The sequence below is a fragment of the Pristis pectinata genome, chromosome 2 (assembly GCF_009764475.1).
Source record: "Pristis pectinata isolate sPriPec2 chromosome 2, sPriPec2.1.pri, whole genome shotgun sequence".
Classification (NCBI taxonomy): domain Eukaryota; kingdom Metazoa; phylum Chordata; class Chondrichthyes; order Rhinopristiformes; family Pristidae; genus Pristis; species Pristis pectinata.
The window spans coordinates 83,316,594-83,336,480 of record NC_067406.1 but is presented as its reverse complement, the minus strand read 5'-3'; the positions used below and the strand labels follow the sequence as shown (position 1 = coordinate 83,336,480).

Genomic DNA, 19,887 nt, shown 5'->3' with positions numbered 1-19,887 from the left:
ATGTAAAGAGTGAAATAAATGTGTGTTGGACTAATAATAGGATAACATGCAATTGACTAAAAAATATGCTGGTCTGGACCCACCAAAATCTTGAGTTTTACTGTGCTAAAGTGGTGTTTCCTGGTCAACCTTATAAAGCACAACTTAACACAGAGATGTTTCTTCCTGCATCATTTCAATAAATGATCCAAAAATTTCCATGTCAGTGTTGACCTATGTATTGCTAAACATTACTTCTGATACATGTGATCAGGTGCATGCCTTCGAAAGCCTCTCCATTATATCAAATTCTCCTTTATTAGACCAGAAGACCATAAGATATAGGAGCAGAATTAGGCCATTTGGTGCATCGAGTCTGCTCCACCATTCAATCGTGGCTGATTTTTTTTTTCCTCAACCCCATTCTCCTGCCTTCTCCCCATAACCCTTAACTTCCTTACCAATGAAGAGCCTATCAATCTCTGCATTAAATACACCCAATGACTTGGCCTCCTGAGCCCTCCGTAGCAACGAATTCCACAGATTCACCACCCTTGTCATCAAATGCTCTTCATACATTAAGCAACATTATGTTTTATGCACAAGCAACAAGAAAAATTCCTCCTTTCTATCTCCATGGAAAATAACTCTAGCTACTTCCAGACGAAATTCAGTTAAGGCTGCAACTAGAAAAGTTCATATAGTAACAGAGCAACAAGAATAAAAACACTAAATCTTAGAAATAGAGCAAATGCCTTAGCATCCAGAAAGAGGAAAAGGGTGCTTGATTTCAGATTTCTTCATATCCAGACTTTTTGTTTTATTTCCAACACAGGAAGACTTCCAAAATATAATATCTGACTGTTCACTTAAATCAAGCTAGCAAACTCCCTTACATTTGTAAAACCTTAATTGACAGCCTATTGGAAACACTCAACATTCATCAATCCCAATCCAGATTTAATTAATGCCACTCATCATTTCAAACACATTATATCCAAATATCTTCTATATTAGGATTTCAAGGAAAACTAACTGCTAACAAAAGTCAGATCTGGAAGTTTAGCTAAGATTTACAGAGCTGTAAAGTTGGTGAGGAAAATGTACAGCATTAGGTGAAAGCAACACAAGGCAAATCCACTCTCTGTTATCGGTAATTCCAGAAGTTTTGTTTTATGTAGAAGACCCATACATTGGAAGCCAGCCAAATGATTTTCTCCAAGTGACAACATTAAGACCCTTTCTTGAAACCGGGGGAAAAAAATGAATTCCAGCAATAGACAATATGCCCCATTGTAAATCTTAAAATGGCTACATTTAAAAATAATCACAACTAAAACCTATGTAACGTTCTTTATTGCATATATCCCAGCTAGGTCAGAAAGTTCAAAGTATTTAAAGCATTTTCAGGTAGAAGAGATGAAATGTCTGTGCCACTGTAGAAACCAACCATTGTCTTTATTTATCGAACTGGAAAGAATATTTTGCAGCAGTCAAAATAGTCACTTAAAGCACAACATCACTTAGCACATTAGCTGGATCATCACTCGACATTCATAAATTTTGTTGTTTGAATCTAAATTAACTCATTTTGACATTTGAATATGATGATGACAGATAAACGTATGTGCCTAGAAACTCATCTCTGATGGGTAGCATAAAATGGACCGTGGAATATTGGAGATACATTTAACACTACTGACTAGAGATGAATATCTTGGCAATGTTCTTTTCTGACATAAAAGTTAGACAAATAACGCATTTTGGTGACAGAATGTTCAACAGCAGAATATTTTTAAGCCACTTCCCTGGATAGAGAAACAGGATACTGAGATTTCCCTCTTTAAGAGCTTTCTATTCCTGAAACATTATGTGTTGCATAGGAAGTTCTTGTTGCAGTGTGGCTTGGCTCAAAAAAGAGCTATAACGAATCAATTGGGTAGCTTTGAAACAAACAAAAAATATTCTTTGTTTGCAAGGTAAATTAGATCTGAGGATGTGCCAGGATTAGGACTAAGTTTTTGCTGGATTGTTTTGGACTCCTGATCATTGGCTCAGGCACCAGATCTGGAGTAGAACAAGAAAACTGTAAGCAACAGTAAACAGAAACCTCAAACAGCCAGAAGCTCCACATTGAAAACATAGTCTTCAGTTCTGCTTACACCGGTAAATTTGTTGACATCAAATTTAGCTTAATGTTGGATTATAAGAAGAGTTGTAATGGGCACAGTCATCTCTTAAGTTTCTTGAGAGTTTTCCACTGTTCTTCTGTAGGCACAGAAGGAAATGGTGACACAAAGGGAGACAGAAGCCCTTAGAAATTACATGGGGTCACTGAAGGATACCACAGAGAAGATCCTGTTGTAAACCAGAACATGGCACAGATTTTGAATACTTGTACTACTTTAGATGGCATGTTATAGCCATTCCGGAAATACAGGTTCTTTTGTACAGGCCATGATTTAAAAATAATGGGATGCTGGATGCACAAAGAAAAATTGCTATATTCAGTAACCTTCTTGCTCAATTATTTAACAGCTTGATGAGGTCAAGGATTAATCCGTCAGACTGCAGAGAGGACCACATGGTACTAATATTTAATAAAAGCAATATATCAGAAGAAGGAAACTATAAGTTCAATAATTTGCTTCCAGCTAGGTGCTGGAAAGGATCATGTGAACTGCACCATCTGGTTAACTTGAAAGTAAAGGAGTGATTAGTGAACTTCAGCATGACCTCTGGAAAAGAATCTCTCTCTAGAACTTTACTGAACATTTTGAGGAAATCAACAGATAACTGAATGCTGGAAATATGGGTGACATTCTTTATTTAGACTTCCAAAATGCCTTTGACAAAGTCCCATACAAAAGGATAATATCCCTATAGACAGAAGAATGTGGGTTGTTAATATTGCCAAGTCACAGTTATATCCAGAAATTACTTGAATGTCTTTGGGGTTCAGAGAAGAAATTCCTAAGGACTTTTCCTTCTCCAAAGCATCCACAGTTCCCTCCTCTACATTTTTTGTCATCCAGGACATTGCAATGCTGCATACTGGAGATTGATAGCATGCACAAGTTATGCCTTGCTGGGATGGGACTAGTTATATGGCTAGATTTTGGATGACTTATCACTTTGAAAACAAAATAATGCCTGAGAAAGGACCATTCTCTTCCTTATCAAAGTTTCTGTGCATCCTGTGCTGAATACTTGTGATAACTCAAGGCTTGTGTTAAATGCAGACTGATTTCTGGACAATTATTTTTGGTTTCTTAGTCACTGATATTGACTGTCCGGATCATTTTCTGCCTCAGTTTGCAATGGATGTGGAAAGTACCAATCTTAATATAAGTGGCTGGGGAATGGCTTGCCTAGTTTAGAGATGATGCAATTTGTCTCTCACTCATCATCTCCCTGATTTGTTTGCTTACTCCATCAACATCCTGCTTGATTTTGGATAGTGCTGATAGAACATAGAACACTACAGCACAGTGCAGGCCCTTCGGCCCACAATGTTGTGCCGATATTTTATCCTGCTCTAAGATCTATCTAACCCTTCCCTCCCACGTAGCCCCCTATTTTTCTATCACTCATGTGTCTATCTAGGAGTCTCTTAAATGTCCCTAATGCATCTGCCTCCACAACCTCTGCAGGCAGTGCATTCCACACACCCACCACTCTCTGTTTAAAAAAACTTACCCCTGACACCTCCCTTATCTTCCTCCAATCACTTTAAAATTATGTCCTCTCGTGTTAGCCATTGTCGCCCTGGGAAAGAGTCTCTGACTGTCCACTCGATCTATGCCTCTTATCATCTTGTACACGTCTGTCAAGTCACCTCTCATCCTCCTTCTCTCCAAAGAGAAAAGCCCTAGCTCACTCAACCTATCTTCATAAGACATGCTCTCCAATCCAGGCAACATCCTGGTAAATCTCCTCCGCACCCTCTCTAAAGCTTCCACATCCTTCCTCTGATGAGGCAACCAGATTCAGATTGGAAGATCAACCTGATCAGCAGGTGGCACTCTGCCAATAGGTGCAGCTAATGTTGGAGAAACAATCTCATCCTAGATATCTCTAAACAAGTTCTTATTGGATGGAGTCAGGCAGTCCAAGAACAGTTTTAAGCTACATTTCACCATTTGCTGGCATAATAAATATGACACATCAGAATCACACCAATTATTAAATTTTCCAATTAGTTGTTTTCATTTTTCACTGCAACCTTTATTTCCCAAAATAAACAGCCTTTATTCTTCTCTTCCACTGGAGGAGCTCTCGACTTTCAGAGTCAATACTTCACAACCCTCCAAGAGACAAAAGGGAAGGCAACATTCTCCACCATCACAAGCAATTCTGCACCGGATCCTAGTTAGTGGTTACAGGGGAACTTATCCAACTGATAAGCAGAAATGAGCAGCAGCAAACCCAAACAATATTGAATCTACAGACAGACTAGGGAAATAAGGAAGCACGTATAGGAATAAGCCGGTCATAAAAAACGTTAGTTGTCTCAATGATTCATTTGCTATGTGCTTTACTGTCCATTGCTGGGTTCCTTGTTATTAATCGTACACATTTGTTTAAATGGAATTTTCAAAGGTATAACCTATTTGGTAGGATAATGACATAATTTATTCCATACGCATGAAAAAATATCTTCATTGATACCACAAGAAAGCACCAATTATACAAACTGCAAGTTACCAAAGGATGCAGTCTTATTATAATTTGCTGTTAATATTATTGGTTTTGAACACATTGTCTCCTTTCTTTTAATCTGTTTGCATCCACGGACAGAAACATAATGGGTTGTCTTCAAAGTCAGTCAAAAATCATGCACTTGTCTCTACTGCTATCCAAATTTCTATAACCAAAACTATCTATTTAGCTACCAGAGGGTTTCAGTTTCTAACAAATACAAGTCTCAAACTAAGTTATTCTTTCTCTATCTGACAGAATGACCGGGCCACTGGAACAAATTTTATACACTATTTTGTGTGCTTTGTCAAGTTATTGAGCCCCTGAGCCATTCCAAAAGATATGAATCAAAGTCCTGAACTTGACAATTCACCTCCAGCAACCATCACATTCCATTAGACTGAACCCAACTGATCTAGATGCAGTCAATGATTTTGAGTTTGCTGTCGAGAAAGCTCCTTTTTTAGTCATATGTGAAGTTTTGAAAGAATTTTGCTTTCATTTTAAAGTGGCGCTTCACATAATGATATATGGTTTGGAGGCACAGCCCTTTGAGGTTAACAGCTGGGGTGTGTGCCTGCCCCTGGGGTGGTAGTAGCAGCCAGAACTAGCGATTCTAAAAATTGCAAAGTGAACCCTCCCCCTAAATGCAACATCTGATCAAAATACAAAAAAAAAGGTTCAGCAAATTCTGATTGGGTGACGGGTTTGTGTCCATAGGTGGGAGCAACATTTTGAATAAGGTAGCTGAAGAGATGGGATCATTTTTCTGCAGTGACAGCTAATGAGTTGCTAAAGCTCTAATGAAAACAATTTTCTGCATCTTTCAAACATATACTACGTTTAGAATAATATACACAGGAAATATAATTGCATGCATGTCTTTCTCTGCACTTATTGTACTATCAAATCAATACCTTCCCCTACATGAGTCAATGTTATTCATGTTTCCTCCTTAAATAATACACCCATGAAGTGTCTGAGAGGCTGTTACACAGGACCCAGCCCCTCAGTGACCAGTGGCAGGAGGACCTCCGACTGTGGTCCTTGCGCACAAAGTCTTTGTAGAGGATGCACTAAACTTCAATGCGTCTCTTAGCACATAACTTGTGAACATCTCCTTACGTTGGAAGACCAACATGCGCTGGGCAGACCAAAGTGTATCTTTCAGCAAGGTGATGATCTTGCAGGAGCACACTTGTCTCAGTATGTATTCCTGTGAACAGCCCATAGGTCACAGTGTCTTCTGTCACACAGCTGCAGGGGGGCATTCTCGGCAAGGATCATTGAACTGTTTCCTTCTTGGCAAACACACAGTTCATGAAGAGATGGACAATTGTCTCATCTGCACCACAGTCATAATGAGGGCAGCAGGTGGTGAGAGTGAAGGAGGGCCTTTCTCACTGCCAACCAAGCAAACTTTTGGTGCTTGTTGGTGAGTTCTGGTGATGAGACATTCTGCCAAATGACTTTGACATTCTCTTGGGGAAACCATCCCTCAGAATCCATCGTGTCCACCTGTAGGGCCCGCAAGATGTTCTGTGCTCACCACTGCCTGATGGACTTGTGGTCAAAGACCAGGTCATTCATTTGCGACACCAGGGACAGGTAGAACCTCAGCACGAGGTGACACTTGGCATTTTCTGTACTTCGGTGCCAAGCACAGTTTGATGCAGCCACACACAAAGCTGGCCCTCAGGATGAGGCAATTTTGAAAATGTATTTCTCCCCTTTCTCTGGAAATTTGTACATCACGACCTGACATACACGATCCATGCTGAATCTCCAGCTGAAATGAAAACTGGCTCGGGTGACTGCCCTGGCACAGGATTGAGGTATGGGCCACACCTGTATCAGGAAAGATGCCGATCAATCTGCAGTCTTGATTCTGAGCAGAAGATGGTGATGTCATCCATGTTTGGGAATGCTTTGGTCTGGGTGCCCCCACTGCTTGAAGTTATCACCTCTCATACCCTTGTCCCTCATGACAGATTCAGAAAAGGGCTCAAAACCAGATACAATCGAAACAGAGGAGAGTAAGCAGTCTTGCCTGACTCCACCTTTGATGGGGAAGCTTTCTGTTTCCCACTCACTAATTCATACAGCTGATATCTGTGTGAAGCGGTTCGATCCAATTCCTGATTTCCTCCCCAAAGCTCATTTCAGAGAGCACGTCCATCACGTATGCTTATGATATTCTGTCAAAAGACCTGTCCTACCCTCTGTAGCATGTAGGCAATGGTATCCCTGAACAGCGCAAGGCTGTCAAAGATTTTCCTGCCAGGTACAGCACAGGTTTGGTCCAGGTGAGTCACCTGTCCCAGAGCAGACTTAACCTAATTAGCAATGACCTTGTCATCCACATTCAATTCCTGATGTCTCCCTCTGTTTGAAGATGAGGTAGCTGATCCTTTTCCTTATGGATTCAGACATGCTGCCATCCTGAAACAGTTCCAGTGCAACTCAGCTGGTAAGCTGTCACTTCTGGGAGTTTTATTCATCTCAAAGGGAATGGATGGACCATGTCAGCTCCTCCAGGGTCAGTGGCTGATCCAGGTACTCCCAGTTGTTGACCTCTGAGATGGAGAACGGGAAGATCCAGGAGCCTGTGCTGTCTGTGATACAGTTCTGTCATACAGAAGGATTTGCAGATCCTCAGAATGTCTGACTGTGAGGACCTTAGGGCTCTGGATCACAGAAGGTGAGCACATCTCACCTTGCTCCAGTGATCGGACTCTGGATTGGAAGGTGATCATGGAGGATTCCAACGCAGAGAGTGAGCCCTGCCAGCTCTTTACCTCATGGGGTTCCACCTCCACATCTGTCCCCTCAACAGCAGCAAGAGCAGATTCTGCATGCTCTTCTGGAGTTGACGCAATCCCCTCTGACCCTGTCTTGCTTGCTACCCCTTTCCTGAGAAAAAGCTTTTGAGATCCAAGATATTATTTAATGAATGGAATGTTATCAGGGCCCTGTGGTTTGCTTCTTCTCAAGTTTTAGTGGATGTGGCTTCTTAAAATTGAGTACCAAATTTTGTCTCTTCTAACCCTTATTTCTAGTCCCCAGCATTGGTGAGAGTGCAGCAGGGGGAAATGAGGGGAGGGACAGAACAAGTCCCACCCATGAAAACACTGCAAAGCTACAACAGCCAGCTAAGTCATAACCTTTGCCCGAGCATGTCACATTCAGATGCTTTCTTAAATGATTCTTAGCTGGTTGTCAAATCTATCAAAGCATAATGAATGTTTCTAGATTTAGAAACATCCAAAAAATATAAAAAATTAAATTATTTTAAAAATATATTTAAAAACCACTATAAGCACTTTAAAATATTTCAATAAACTCAGTTAAAAGATGAATAAATGCTTGCGTTAATCCCACACAGCCACTCTCCTCCAGTGAAACAATAAAGGAGAACTCCTTGGCCAGGTCGAACTTGATACAGGTACTTAAGAGCTGTTTCCCTAGTTCATGCAAAAAAATGCTTGGAGAGGAATCATTTTTTTTTAAAATTCTTCACGATGGCGCACATTAGTCTCATAAAGAAAGTGCTCCTTCCTCATTAACAAAAAAAAGCTCATTATTTGCAATTACCCTAAAATTTGCTGCAGCAGTGCTGACAACTGGCAACTGGCAACTGTTGTTACTCAGTAATCACATGTGACTCCACATATTTCAATTTCACCCATTTCATGTACAGTCTGGGACAAACAGGAAGAATGGTCACACAGGAAAAACAAGTCATTCAGACACACCCAACATAACAACTGTACCAGCAAAACATTACCAAAACTTTACTATTTATTTACAGCACATCAGTATAACAAGCTTTCCTGGAATAAATAAATCAACCACATGCTTTCTTATAATGTGAGTACTCTGTCAGCACATAATATGATAAAATATTAAACAGTTATGATTATTAAAGATTAAATTCTATTCCCAAGTGTTGCCTTCCTTGTTGTTTTGATTACTTTTCCTATTTAACTGTGTTGCCTATTAATCTTAGTTTTCATTATTAATTATTTAACTTGCCAGATAAAAAAAAGGTGCTAAACTGTAGGCCAAGTGAACAAGTTAAGCAAAATTTCATAAGATTGGCTATAAATAATTCATGGTTCAGGGATCTCGAAAGTGTTTAATAGCTATATAGCATGTACTAAATAGAGCAACTAACTCAGTGTGGACTTGCAGCTCCTGTCTGTCTCAAGCTCAAGACCAATTTCCCCAGATCAGAAATAACATTACAAATAAAAACAAATAATACTTAAAGTTAGATTCAATGCCAAAATAAGGAGTTCTTAACTGTAATACAAAATCTTGTTACAATTAGCAATTTGATTATTATACAGAATTACTTCCTAAGGGTATGTTTATGTCAGTGGGGGAGGGGTCATCTGGTTTTGTTGTGATATTCTCTGAATTCCTTAAAATAATGTGGTGTGGCGCTATCTAATTTTAGAAGTTTGGCTGAAATCACATGAATGAATTGCAGTATTTAAACAATTAATAATGATTAGTAGTATTCAGATTTGCCAACTATATCCAGTCACAATTGCCCCAGTAAGAGAAGCTGTAATTCTGAGGATAAATCAGATGTATGGCATTAGATTGTGAAATGCATTTATTTTCTTTATTATAATAAAATTCTTGGTAAATGTGTCATGGTCTAACATAATTTTTTACTTTCTCTGTTAATTAATAATTGTTCATAATTGTCTTACGATACCGATCTCAGAATGTGCTTTAAAACGAATGAAACAGACCAGTAGTGTAGATGGACAATAATGTTTTATGGTGCTGTTGCACCATGATAATATAGATACTATAGTTTAACATATAGCACAACACAATACAGTAAAGTACAGTGCATCAAAACAAAGGAGGCTTGTGAGAATTCAAAGAAAGGGGAAAGGTCTGGTTAGTCATCTCCACAAGATGATATCATACATTCCACTGCATGAGTTATAAGCAATACCCCAAGTTGCAGTGTTCTTGACTTATTGTGACCATGCCAAGCACGGCATGTTTACACTGATTTGCTACTTTCTGTGGAGCCACTTTTTGAGTCACAATTGAACACCTGAGGTAATGGGATAAGGAAATCGTGCAAGAGTCACAGGAAGCCTACCCTGTCTTTCTCTGCAAAAAAGTACGTGGGCAAAATTATGCACAGAACAAAGTGCTTATTCTCGATCTGAGACTGCAAGATGTTGACAGAGCATTATGGGGGCCAAACTAGATAAACCCCAAAAATAAGTGCAGGGATCATATTGCGAAAAACCCAGGCCCCTTTGACCCAACGCAGGCAGTGCATGAAATCCGTGTTGACGGTTCATTATAATGAACTTAGCAGTTTTTACTTATTACTGGCCTTTTTTCCACAATGGGGTCCAGCCCTAGTTGTGGCAAACACCACATCCAGCAAGACAGCAAGGATTAAAACCAACCCTGTACTTCTTACAGGAGAGATGCTCATGGCTGCAAATTCCACAAGAGCCTCGAGGAAAAGATGTTTGAACATGGTAGTCTGCAAGCATCCTGATTGTCAAACCATAGTCTGGACACCTTGATTGTTGAGGTGGAGGGGAAGAAGGGGAGGGGAGGGGAGGGGAGGACCTCTATTCACATGGGTGCAGGTGGTTTTTAAATGGAAGAGGCTGTTTTGAGGTCAACATGAGCAATGCAGTTTAAGACATGTATGCACCTCCAGCAGCTTAATTAGGTCACACATATGATCAAGTGAAAACATCATCAGATTCCATCTTCCACCATGCCCACATCACTTCTGAATATCAGTCAACCAGGCCACTGACCCATCATTCAAACACCAAACCAGGTAATGACCATCTCCAAAAAGAGAGAGCCAAACCACTTCAATTACCATTCAACAGCATTCTCGTCGCTGAATTCTCCACCACCAATAGCCTTGGGTCACCACAAACCAAAATTGTAACTGGCCTAAACATGCTGGATGAGCTGTGGTGATGCTACTATGGAATCTTTAAGGACAAGAGTGACCTTCAAGTCACCTTTCTCATGACTCCTCATAGCCTTGTCACTACTTTCAAGGCATAAATCAGTAGAACGATGGAATACTCTTCATTTATTGGAGGTCTTCTCATCCAGATAACTATCAAGTAGCTCAAGGGCTGCAGTGTGAACCATTTAAAAAATGCACTGCAACAACTGAATTCCATTTGCAACTTTTGTGCCCATTTACCCAGTCCATTGATTCCTGTAGCTGTAAACTTTCTTCCCCTCTAACTGCCTTGTTATCTCTTCAAACTATTCACTCATGTTAGTCAGATACGACCTTCCTTAAACAACTCCATGATGACTATCCTTGATTAACCTGTGCCTCTCCAAACGTTGCTTCATGCCCATCTCTCAGAAAGTTTTGCCAACAATTTGCTCACAACTAATGTCAAACTGGCTGGCCTTCAGCTAGGCACAGGTTAATCACGAACCATTAGTGAGAACTCTTAGCACAGAGCCCCATGACTACCTGAGGAAAAACTAAAATGTAATTAGTAACTACAAATTATACCCAAGAAAACAGATTCAGAAATATTTTGAGGTTTTTTTAAAATAGCTTCCTTGAATGTATTGATCCCAGCAGTTTAAGATGTCCAATTTATATGGACAGGCAGATGACCGAGCACTATACTAGCATAATGCTAAAAAAAAGTCTGTCTTAATCATATCATTTGATCCTAAAAGTAAAATGGAGTGCTAATCAGATAGAAGAGTATATTTTTCCATTTATTTTTCTCTATGAAGTACATATAGCTTACATCTGCTCATCAGTGCAACAAATCAGAATATCAACAACCTTCATGTTGTAACCTACAGTTGCAATGGTCCAACATATTAACACTCACAAATATCAATGAATGAATAAATGAATGAATGCTGTTCCTGGGTGTAAGTTACTAATCTGGTGGTAAATCAGAGGGTTTTGATAAGCAACATGGTAATAAAGTGAACAGATGGAGAGTGGACTTTGCTACTGAGGGTTCAAGTGGAACTTTGACTGCTGATTTTCGAACACACATTCAAAATTAACTGAGACTTTTTATGCTGCAACAGCTATTCAACAATTCATCACAATCTTGTTGTCAACATAACAATTAGTGTTGCATCAATCCATAGAACTGATGAACAGACAGACCAGTGTTCTTGTTGCATAATTAACAATTCTGTCTATTGCTTTCGCTAAAAGTATGTGTTGAAAACTTACTGCATTTTCACATTAAAGTATATTATCTGAACAAGGTTGAGATCCTATATGCAAGGTAAGTATACCATAAACTTACTTAGGCACAGTTCTACACAGTATCAAACAGTGCACTGTTTCAGTGTTGCTCATAGAGTTTCACTGGTTTCATCTTAAAACTATAAAGCCTAGATTAACAGCATCAATAACAAACATAAATGAGTGCAATGCATTTCATCCATATCAGGAAAGCACATGCATCAAAGTTTCAAGACAATATATAATGTTTATTTTAATTGGCAACATGTCCCTAATAAGCATCTACTTCTCAGACCACATGCAGTTCTGATTGCTGAGAAACACATCAATCACCAGGCTCTAACAGACAAGTCATTACTGTAGGCAATTTCTAAAGATGGTTTTAAACCATTTTGCAAAGAGCTCCACGTAACTGATGGCCAGCAAGACAGAAATAGCATTAATTCTGTGAGTAATTATAGGCTATTCAGCAAAAATGATTTATTTTTAATTTCCTGTACAGTCCCTTCCTACAAAATTACCTTAACAATTCTACTCTGAATGCGGAAATATGATAGCTGCCTTAATGCCCATTCCTAATTTGTTTGTAAATAGCTGCTGTATCTGGTAGCAACTGATGTCGATGTCAACATTTAATGTTTCAGTCTTCTAATAGAAGACTGTCTATTCATAAAACCTTCATGCAGTCCAGCGCAAAAATCAACATTCTGCTTTCTTCGCTTTAACTTTGTTATCAGCTGTGAATGCTTGTTTTATACTGTCATTGTTGAATAGATGAATATAAAAACACCAGACTCCATTCACAGACTGATGGCCAAATCAGTAACTTAAAAAAAGTTTGATAATCCTAGTTCTTTTTTAATCCCTTACTCTTACCACTTTCTAATTCCCTGTGTACATGAATATGACTCTGTAGACAATTACTATATTAGCTTTCCAAACTAGCTTTACCCATCCAGTACCTGGCATTATTAAATAGATGTTGGGATTTATTAATAAATTCAAATTCAGTTAAAACTGCTTTCTGATGATGGCTCAAGGCTGGCTGAGAAACAGGATTCAAATCATGGTGCACGTACTCTAATTTTATTTCCTGCTCACTTATCACTAAAAAAATAAGCTGCACTGCACAAGTCACGCTAGTAATTTGACATTGCTTGATATATGAACAACATAGAGCTTGAACTGAGTGTAAATAATAAAATTTTGCATTTGATTGGACACAACTTGATCTGAAATGAAATTCTCCACTGTAAATGGAGAGCCTGTAGTAAGTAATAGTAATCATTTGGGGGAAAAAAAAGTCTTCACTGCTGCATTTAAGCTGTCTGCTTTCCACTAAAGACAGCTGATTTGTAGCATAAAAGTGACATGATTACACACAAATGTACTGTAGGAAAGGTAATTGTGCTCTTCCTCAGTGCTTTGACAAAACAAATATAATTAAATTATAACTAAAGGGCCAATCCATGAAAAACAATGTGGATACCACGAAGAGGTTTATAAAATCATGAGGGCCAATGATAAGGCGATTGTCAGAGTTTTTTTTCCCAGGGTAGGCAAGTCTAAAACTAGAGGACAAAGGTTTAAAGTGAGAGGAGAAAGATTTCATGGGGACCTGAGGGGAAAATTTTCACACAGAGGGAGGCAGTTATTTTAAAAAATCATTTGGACAGGTACATGGATAATAAAGGTTATGGGCCACACATAGGCAAATGGGATGAGCTCAGGTGGGCACCCTGGTCACCACGGGGGAATTGGGCTGAAGGGCCTGTTTCCATGCTGTATAACTCTATGAATCTAAGGACATGCCATACCACATGGGATATATGTAAGAGATTGATAAAAACATAAAATATACTGGGGAGAGTCACTGAGATAAAAGGAAGTATGAAAGGCACATTGTGTGCATGACTTGAAAGCAAAAATATTTTTGCATGTTCAGATATGGCCATAATTTTCCTTAAGTTTGCCCCATAAACACAGCAAGCAATGTGGCACAATTCTGATGTCCTATTACAGTAATGATGCACAAAGTCCCTGGAGGCAATCATTATGTGCTTTCTGAATGTATCTGATGAATTACAAATCACTTGTTGACCTAATCATACCCTTCTGTATTCTGAGCATATATCATTTATTTAACTTTTTTTTTCACCCTATGAAGGTTTCAGAATAGCTGATTTTTCTTTCTAAAGTAACACGAAGAAATGACGTGGTGAAGGAACCGAAAAACTGCAGCTTGTTTAGGCAGGATTGTATGAAGGTATGTTTCAGGGGATGAAAAAAATAATGAAGGTATTCTCCACAACAGAGCAATAAAATAATTTAAAATCAAAACAAACATAATGACATAATGCAGAAAATTAACAGATGAACTACAGTCTGAGATACCTTTTCATAAATATTGACACAATTTTTGATCCCATTTTCCAGTAGCCTCACAATATTCCACTAAAGCTATCATCTGTTAATTGTTAGTGATTTTTTTTCAAATGGACAAAATTGTTACATTTATAACGTTCAACCTTAAGTTTGTAATAATTCAATAAAGGGGAAGTTTCCCATTTTTGTGCTCCTGACAGGGGATCTCAATCACTGGCAGTGGGAGTTGTTGATACAAATGTGCATTACAAGTGATATCCAAACAAGTATTAGCGAGAAGCTCATGTGCAGCCTAATTTTCCAATATGCACTGCCAATGGCTTGACACCTTGCAAAGACAAAAGGTTTTACACCAGCATTAGTGATAATCTTTCTAAGTTTCGGTTTGCCAGTTTGCACTGATTATAACAACCACTTGCATTCATGCCTTCAACATAGTAAAACTTCCCATGCCACTGCACAGAAGTGTACTCAGACAAGGAGAGTTCAAGAGAGAGGTGATGAAGTAGGAAGGTACTGGAGAGAACTTCAATGTTTAGGGTCTAGACAGCTAAAGGCCAAAACTGGGGTAAAAGAGCTGGAGGATGTGCAAGAGGTTAAGAATTAATGGAGGACACTTCTTGCAAGGTAGTGGGCTGGAAAGGAGAAAGAGATGCCGAGGATCAAGGCCATTCATAAATATGGTCCTGAGGAGTTGAATTTTAAACGTGGAATAGGAAACAAATGCAAGTCAGAGATCACAATGATGGGTGACTGGTGCAGGCAATTAAACCTTGGGTGTGTTAAATTATGATGATACATTAAAATAGTTCAATCTAGAGATAAAAGACACATGACCACAGTTCCAACAGCAGGCACTGTCCATCTGCTAAAATTGGGTGATAAAATGGAGATGGAAGTCAGTAATCTTTACAATAATCAGAATGTAGGGTTGGAGGCTTGTTTCAAGACCAGACGGGTTGCCAATGACTTGAACTGTCTAATTTAGCATTAGACATTAGACAGAGTGGAAGAAGGTCAATGGAACTGAAGATGAGGGAAGAAAGCTTGTGGCCAGGGACACAATCAGTTTGGTCTTCCCCTTGTTTAATTTGAACAAATTGGAACTCATCCACAGGTGATGGAGGAGTTGAGAGAGGTGGTGGAGCTGCATGCTGTCAGCAAACATGAAGAAACAAGTGTCAGGTCAGCAAGAGACAGTATGAGAATGACAGACAAGCCATTGCAGTCTGGTTCTGAGTGGATGCCTGGGAGCAGAGCCACGTTAAAGTATATCCACTCAAATAGACTGGGACACGGTAGGGGGTGGGGTTGTTGGCATTATCTACTATTTCAAAGAGCCTTACATTAGTGACTTTATATCAGTGACCAGAGAACCTTACATCAGTGGTAGGGAAATTATTAGAAAAGAATCTTAGGAAAAGATTTCAATGCCTTTGGAAAAGCATGGGATTATTAGGGATAATCTGCATGGCTTTGTACAGGGGAGGTCCTGTCTCACAAATTTGATTGTGTTTTTTTGAGGAAGTGTCAAAGATGATTGACAGGAGTAGGGCTGTGGATGTTGTCTACATGGACTTCACTAAAGCATTTGACAAGATCTCTCATGGTAGGCTGGTCCAGAACATTAAATAACATGGGATCCACAATGAATTGGTAAATTGGATCCAAAATTAGCTTGGTCATTGAAGACAGGGGGTAGTGGTAGAGGGATGTTTTTCTGACTGGAGGTCTGTGACCAGTGGTGTTCTGCAAGGATCAGTGCTGGGACCTTTTTGTTTGTGATATATATTAACAATATGGATGAAAGTGCAGGTGCTCTAATTAGTAAGTTTGCAGGTGACATAAAAGTTGGTGTTGTAGATAGCAAAGAAGGTTGTCAAAAGATACGGCAGGATATGGATCAGTTGGAAATTTGGGTGGAGAAATGACAGATGGAGCTTAACCCAGACGAGTGTGAGGTAATGTACTCTGGGAAGTCATGTGCAAGAGGAAAGTATGCAACATACGGCAGGATCCTTGGGAGCATGGATGTACAGAGGATCTTGTGGTACAAGTCCATAGCTCCCTGAAAGTGAGATAAAGAAGGGCAATAAAGAAGGCATACTTGCCTTGATCGGTCAGCGCGATGAGTATAAAAGTTGGAAGTAGTGTAGCAGTTGAGTAAAACTTTGCTTAGGCCACATTTAAAGTATTGTGTGCAATTCTGCTTGCCACACTACAGAAAGGACGTGGAGGCTTTGGAGAAGGTTGCAGAAGAGGTTCACCAGGGTATTGCCTGGAGTGGAGTGTATGAGGAGAGGTTGGACAAACATGGATTGTGTTCTCTGATATATTGGAAGCTGAGGGGATACCTGACAGAAGTTTTAAAATTATGAGAGGCTCAGATGGGGGGTAGATATTCAGAGTCTTTTTCCCATGGTAGAAATGTCAAAAACTAGAGACTTAGGTTTAAGGTGAGAAAGGAAAGTTAAAAGTAGATTTACAAGGCAAATGTTTTACACACAGGGTGGTAGGTGCCTGGAGTGGGCAGCCAGGGGAGGTGGTAAAAGCAGATATGATAGCAATGTTTCAGAGACATTTAGACAGACACACAAACCATGCAAGGAACAGAGTGATACAGACCGTGTGCAGGCAGATGGGATTAGTTTAGATTGGCATCATGGTCGGCACAGACATAGTGGGCTGAAGGGCCTGTGCTGTACAGTTCTCTGTTCAAGATTGCAGAGGAAGATGTGCCAGGAAAGTGCGTCACAAAGGACATCAATTACAGGCTGTCCCCCAGTTCAGATTTTGTCCATAAGTCAGAAAATACACAAAAATCACTTGACATGGTAACTACACCCTCACAGTATTGTGATGAATGGCATTAAGACACATAGATAAGAAAGAATAATTGCTAAAAGAGGAGAGAGAGATAGAGAGGGGGGAGAAACTAGTTCTGATGTTCATAGGAACGAACATATGTATGAGTGTCAGACGTTTGAATTTAATAATATTATGGGAGCCTGTTTGGATAGGGGTGTCTATAAATTGGAGTGTCTATAAATTGGGGCATTCTTAACCCAGGGACAGCCTGCACTTGATAATGGCCATTACACTGCTGTGGCATTGCCATACCTCTGAATGGAGGGATCCCACCTTGAAGTTGCAGGAAAGAATACCAATGGATAAGTGGACTTTGGAGGTGAACAACTTACAACAATGCAAAGTGGAAGCTGTTTTTAAAGAAGTGTCTGGCCTGGAGGGGAGATGGGTAGTGTGATGATAGCAGCACTGAAAGGAAGAGTGGGAAGAGAATGCTCGGATAACAATGTCAGAGCATGGGAGCAGCAAGGGAGGGGAGTTGGGTGGTCAGGACTTTAATGGGAATGAAGTCGAAGGACCAATGGGTTGGTCTCACAGTCAAGGTAAGTTCAGAGAACCTTGGATCTTTGTTTGCAACAGGGGTCAACCCAATGAAGGAGGAAGCTAATGGACTAGAGACAGTGAGCAGTTGTTGGGGTGATGGAAGGGTTTACGGACAAGGGGTTTGCATCGGGTAAGACTATAGTGGCTTTGCAGTCTGAAGAGTGAAGACAAATGAGAGCAGTGCCTGACGTGATCCAGCCGATTTTGGCGGTGCCTTCTCACCCGCACCCCTGAGGCACGGATGATGGGCCTTAAACTGGCAAATGACCCGGGTGGGAGAGGGAATGAATTCTACTTGGGGGGGGGGGGGGGAAGATACAAAGACTTAGATGAAGAAATGATAGAGAAAATCGATAGCTGCATTATACCAATAAGGCAATTAATTCGGACTGATTCTGAACGCCACTTTGCCCCTCTATAACTGGAGCACAGGATCCTAGGATCATGTTCGTTTTAATATCCACTCCAAGTTTTTCAGGAGCAACTTCAAGTGGAATTCAAATTATCGTTGACGAAATGTTTCACGTATCCCCATGGCTTTCCCCTCTCGAAGTTAAATTGCCGAAGTAATTTGAGGATAAGGTAGTGTGACCGTGTTACGAGCTCCTCCGCTGATGTCGGCAGCAATGATTCGCAGTTAACATGTTTCACGTGGGTCACAACAGGTAGCGGCAGCAAAATCCACCTACCTGCAGGGCAGCTGCAGTCAGTTGATGCCTCTCTCGCAGTCCTGCGTCTCGCTGATTCTTCATGGAACCTCTGTTGGAGGAAAGGGAACAATGTAACATCTACCTTCCAGCAACTTGATCGGCAGGGTCTCCTTTGAGGTGCTCGGGAGCACCGCAAACCAGGTTTTGGGGTGTGTCAGGACCGTGAACCGATCCCGAATGCGGCAGGACCATGTGGTACAGCGGGAAAGTGCAGCCACACCGCCGAGAAACAAGAAAGTACAAGCCGGGAGGGGGTGCGGCTCACTTCCCACTCCTGTCAGTTGACCCACGGAATTTGCAATGAGCATTACACGCCGGGTTAACGCTGGGATACTCTCCAAGCGATCAGGAGGGGCGCACGGCGGTAACCGCGGTGCACGGTCCTGGCGCTCGGACGGGGGATCGGTACCCGCACGCCGCCGGGTTCTGCCCGCTACCTGGCTCAGGAGGTGATCCACCCTCTCCTGGACGAGCACTCGCATCCGATCCGCCGCCGAACCGGGGCCGAGGGGAGGCAGCAAGGCAGCCCCCTTCACGTTCTCCAAGTCGAGGATCCGCTCTTCCAGCTGCGAAGTTTTGACGCTGAGGCAGATGCAGAAAGCCACCGAGCCCAGCGACAGCACGGACCACACGGCGCTGGAGAGGGTCCAACAGCCCCTGACTCCCAGCGCCGGGCTCCGAGCCGCCCCGGCTCCTTCAACCTGCCGCTTGGAACTTCGCTCCACGGACGTTTTCGGCATACTTGGCTCACACCGCAGGCCACTTCTCAAAGCCCCGAGCCCCGGAGAGTGCAAGGGAGGTGGAACACTGATAGATCCTCAGTTGCAACCGGACAATGCAATAATTCATAACATAGAGAAAGATCTCTCCCTTTCTCCCTCCCTCTCTCCTGCTCTCTCTCCAATGAGCTAGGCTTCTCCTGTCCTTCGAGTCTGACCAGCTTCAGTGAATAGACCTGTTGCTGTGGCCGCTTCTACCTGTGGCTCCTGTGACCGAGTGAGGATGGTTGGGATCTGCTCCTGACTCTCTCTCTCACTCACTCTCTCTCTCTCTCTCTCTTTCTCTCTGCGTCTTGCCAGCGATCCGATATTCTGGACTAGTTTGCCGCGTACCGACCGCAGACGGTAAATACGGCTCCAGTCCCCCAGCCGCAGGCTGATTAACATAATTCTGTTTAGATATTCAAGCAGAGCCTCCCCGCCGCTGCTGCTGGCCGGTGCGGGGAGCAGCGCCCCGTACCGTGCTCCCTGGACCTGACAGTTGCCCGCACCGCAAGCCCCGGGGTCCGGGGCAAAGCCCAGCTGGTCAGGGTGGGCGACTTTTAGTGGGTCGCCGTATTTAAAATCAAGCCCGGCATTTGGTCCTACGAGTGTCGAAGCTAAAATATTGGCTGGTGTGAGCTGGCAGAGGCCACCGAATGCTCCCCGACAGGATCGCGCAGGG

At 41.4% G+C, this 19,887-nt stretch overlaps 1 protein-coding gene across 1 annotated transcript in view; it reads right to left on the bottom strand.

The window, feature by feature from the left end:
- The window catches only part of LOC127584019 (collagen alpha-1(XXV) chain-like), a 298,576-nt gene extending 278,999 nt beyond the window's left edge, over positions 1-19,577 (bottom strand). Inside the window, exons 1-2 of the mRNA XM_052040535.1 lie at positions 18,882-19,577; positions 18,424-18,493 (exon numbers count right to left, since the gene is read on the bottom strand). Coding sequence (XP_051896495.1) covers positions 18,424-18,493; positions 18,882-19,184 — 373 coding nt within the window. The 5' untranslated portion in view covers positions 19,185-19,577. The remainder of the gene's footprint in view (positions 1-18,423; positions 18,494-18,881) is intronic.
- Between the last annotated feature and the right edge of the window lie 310 nt (positions 19,578-19,887).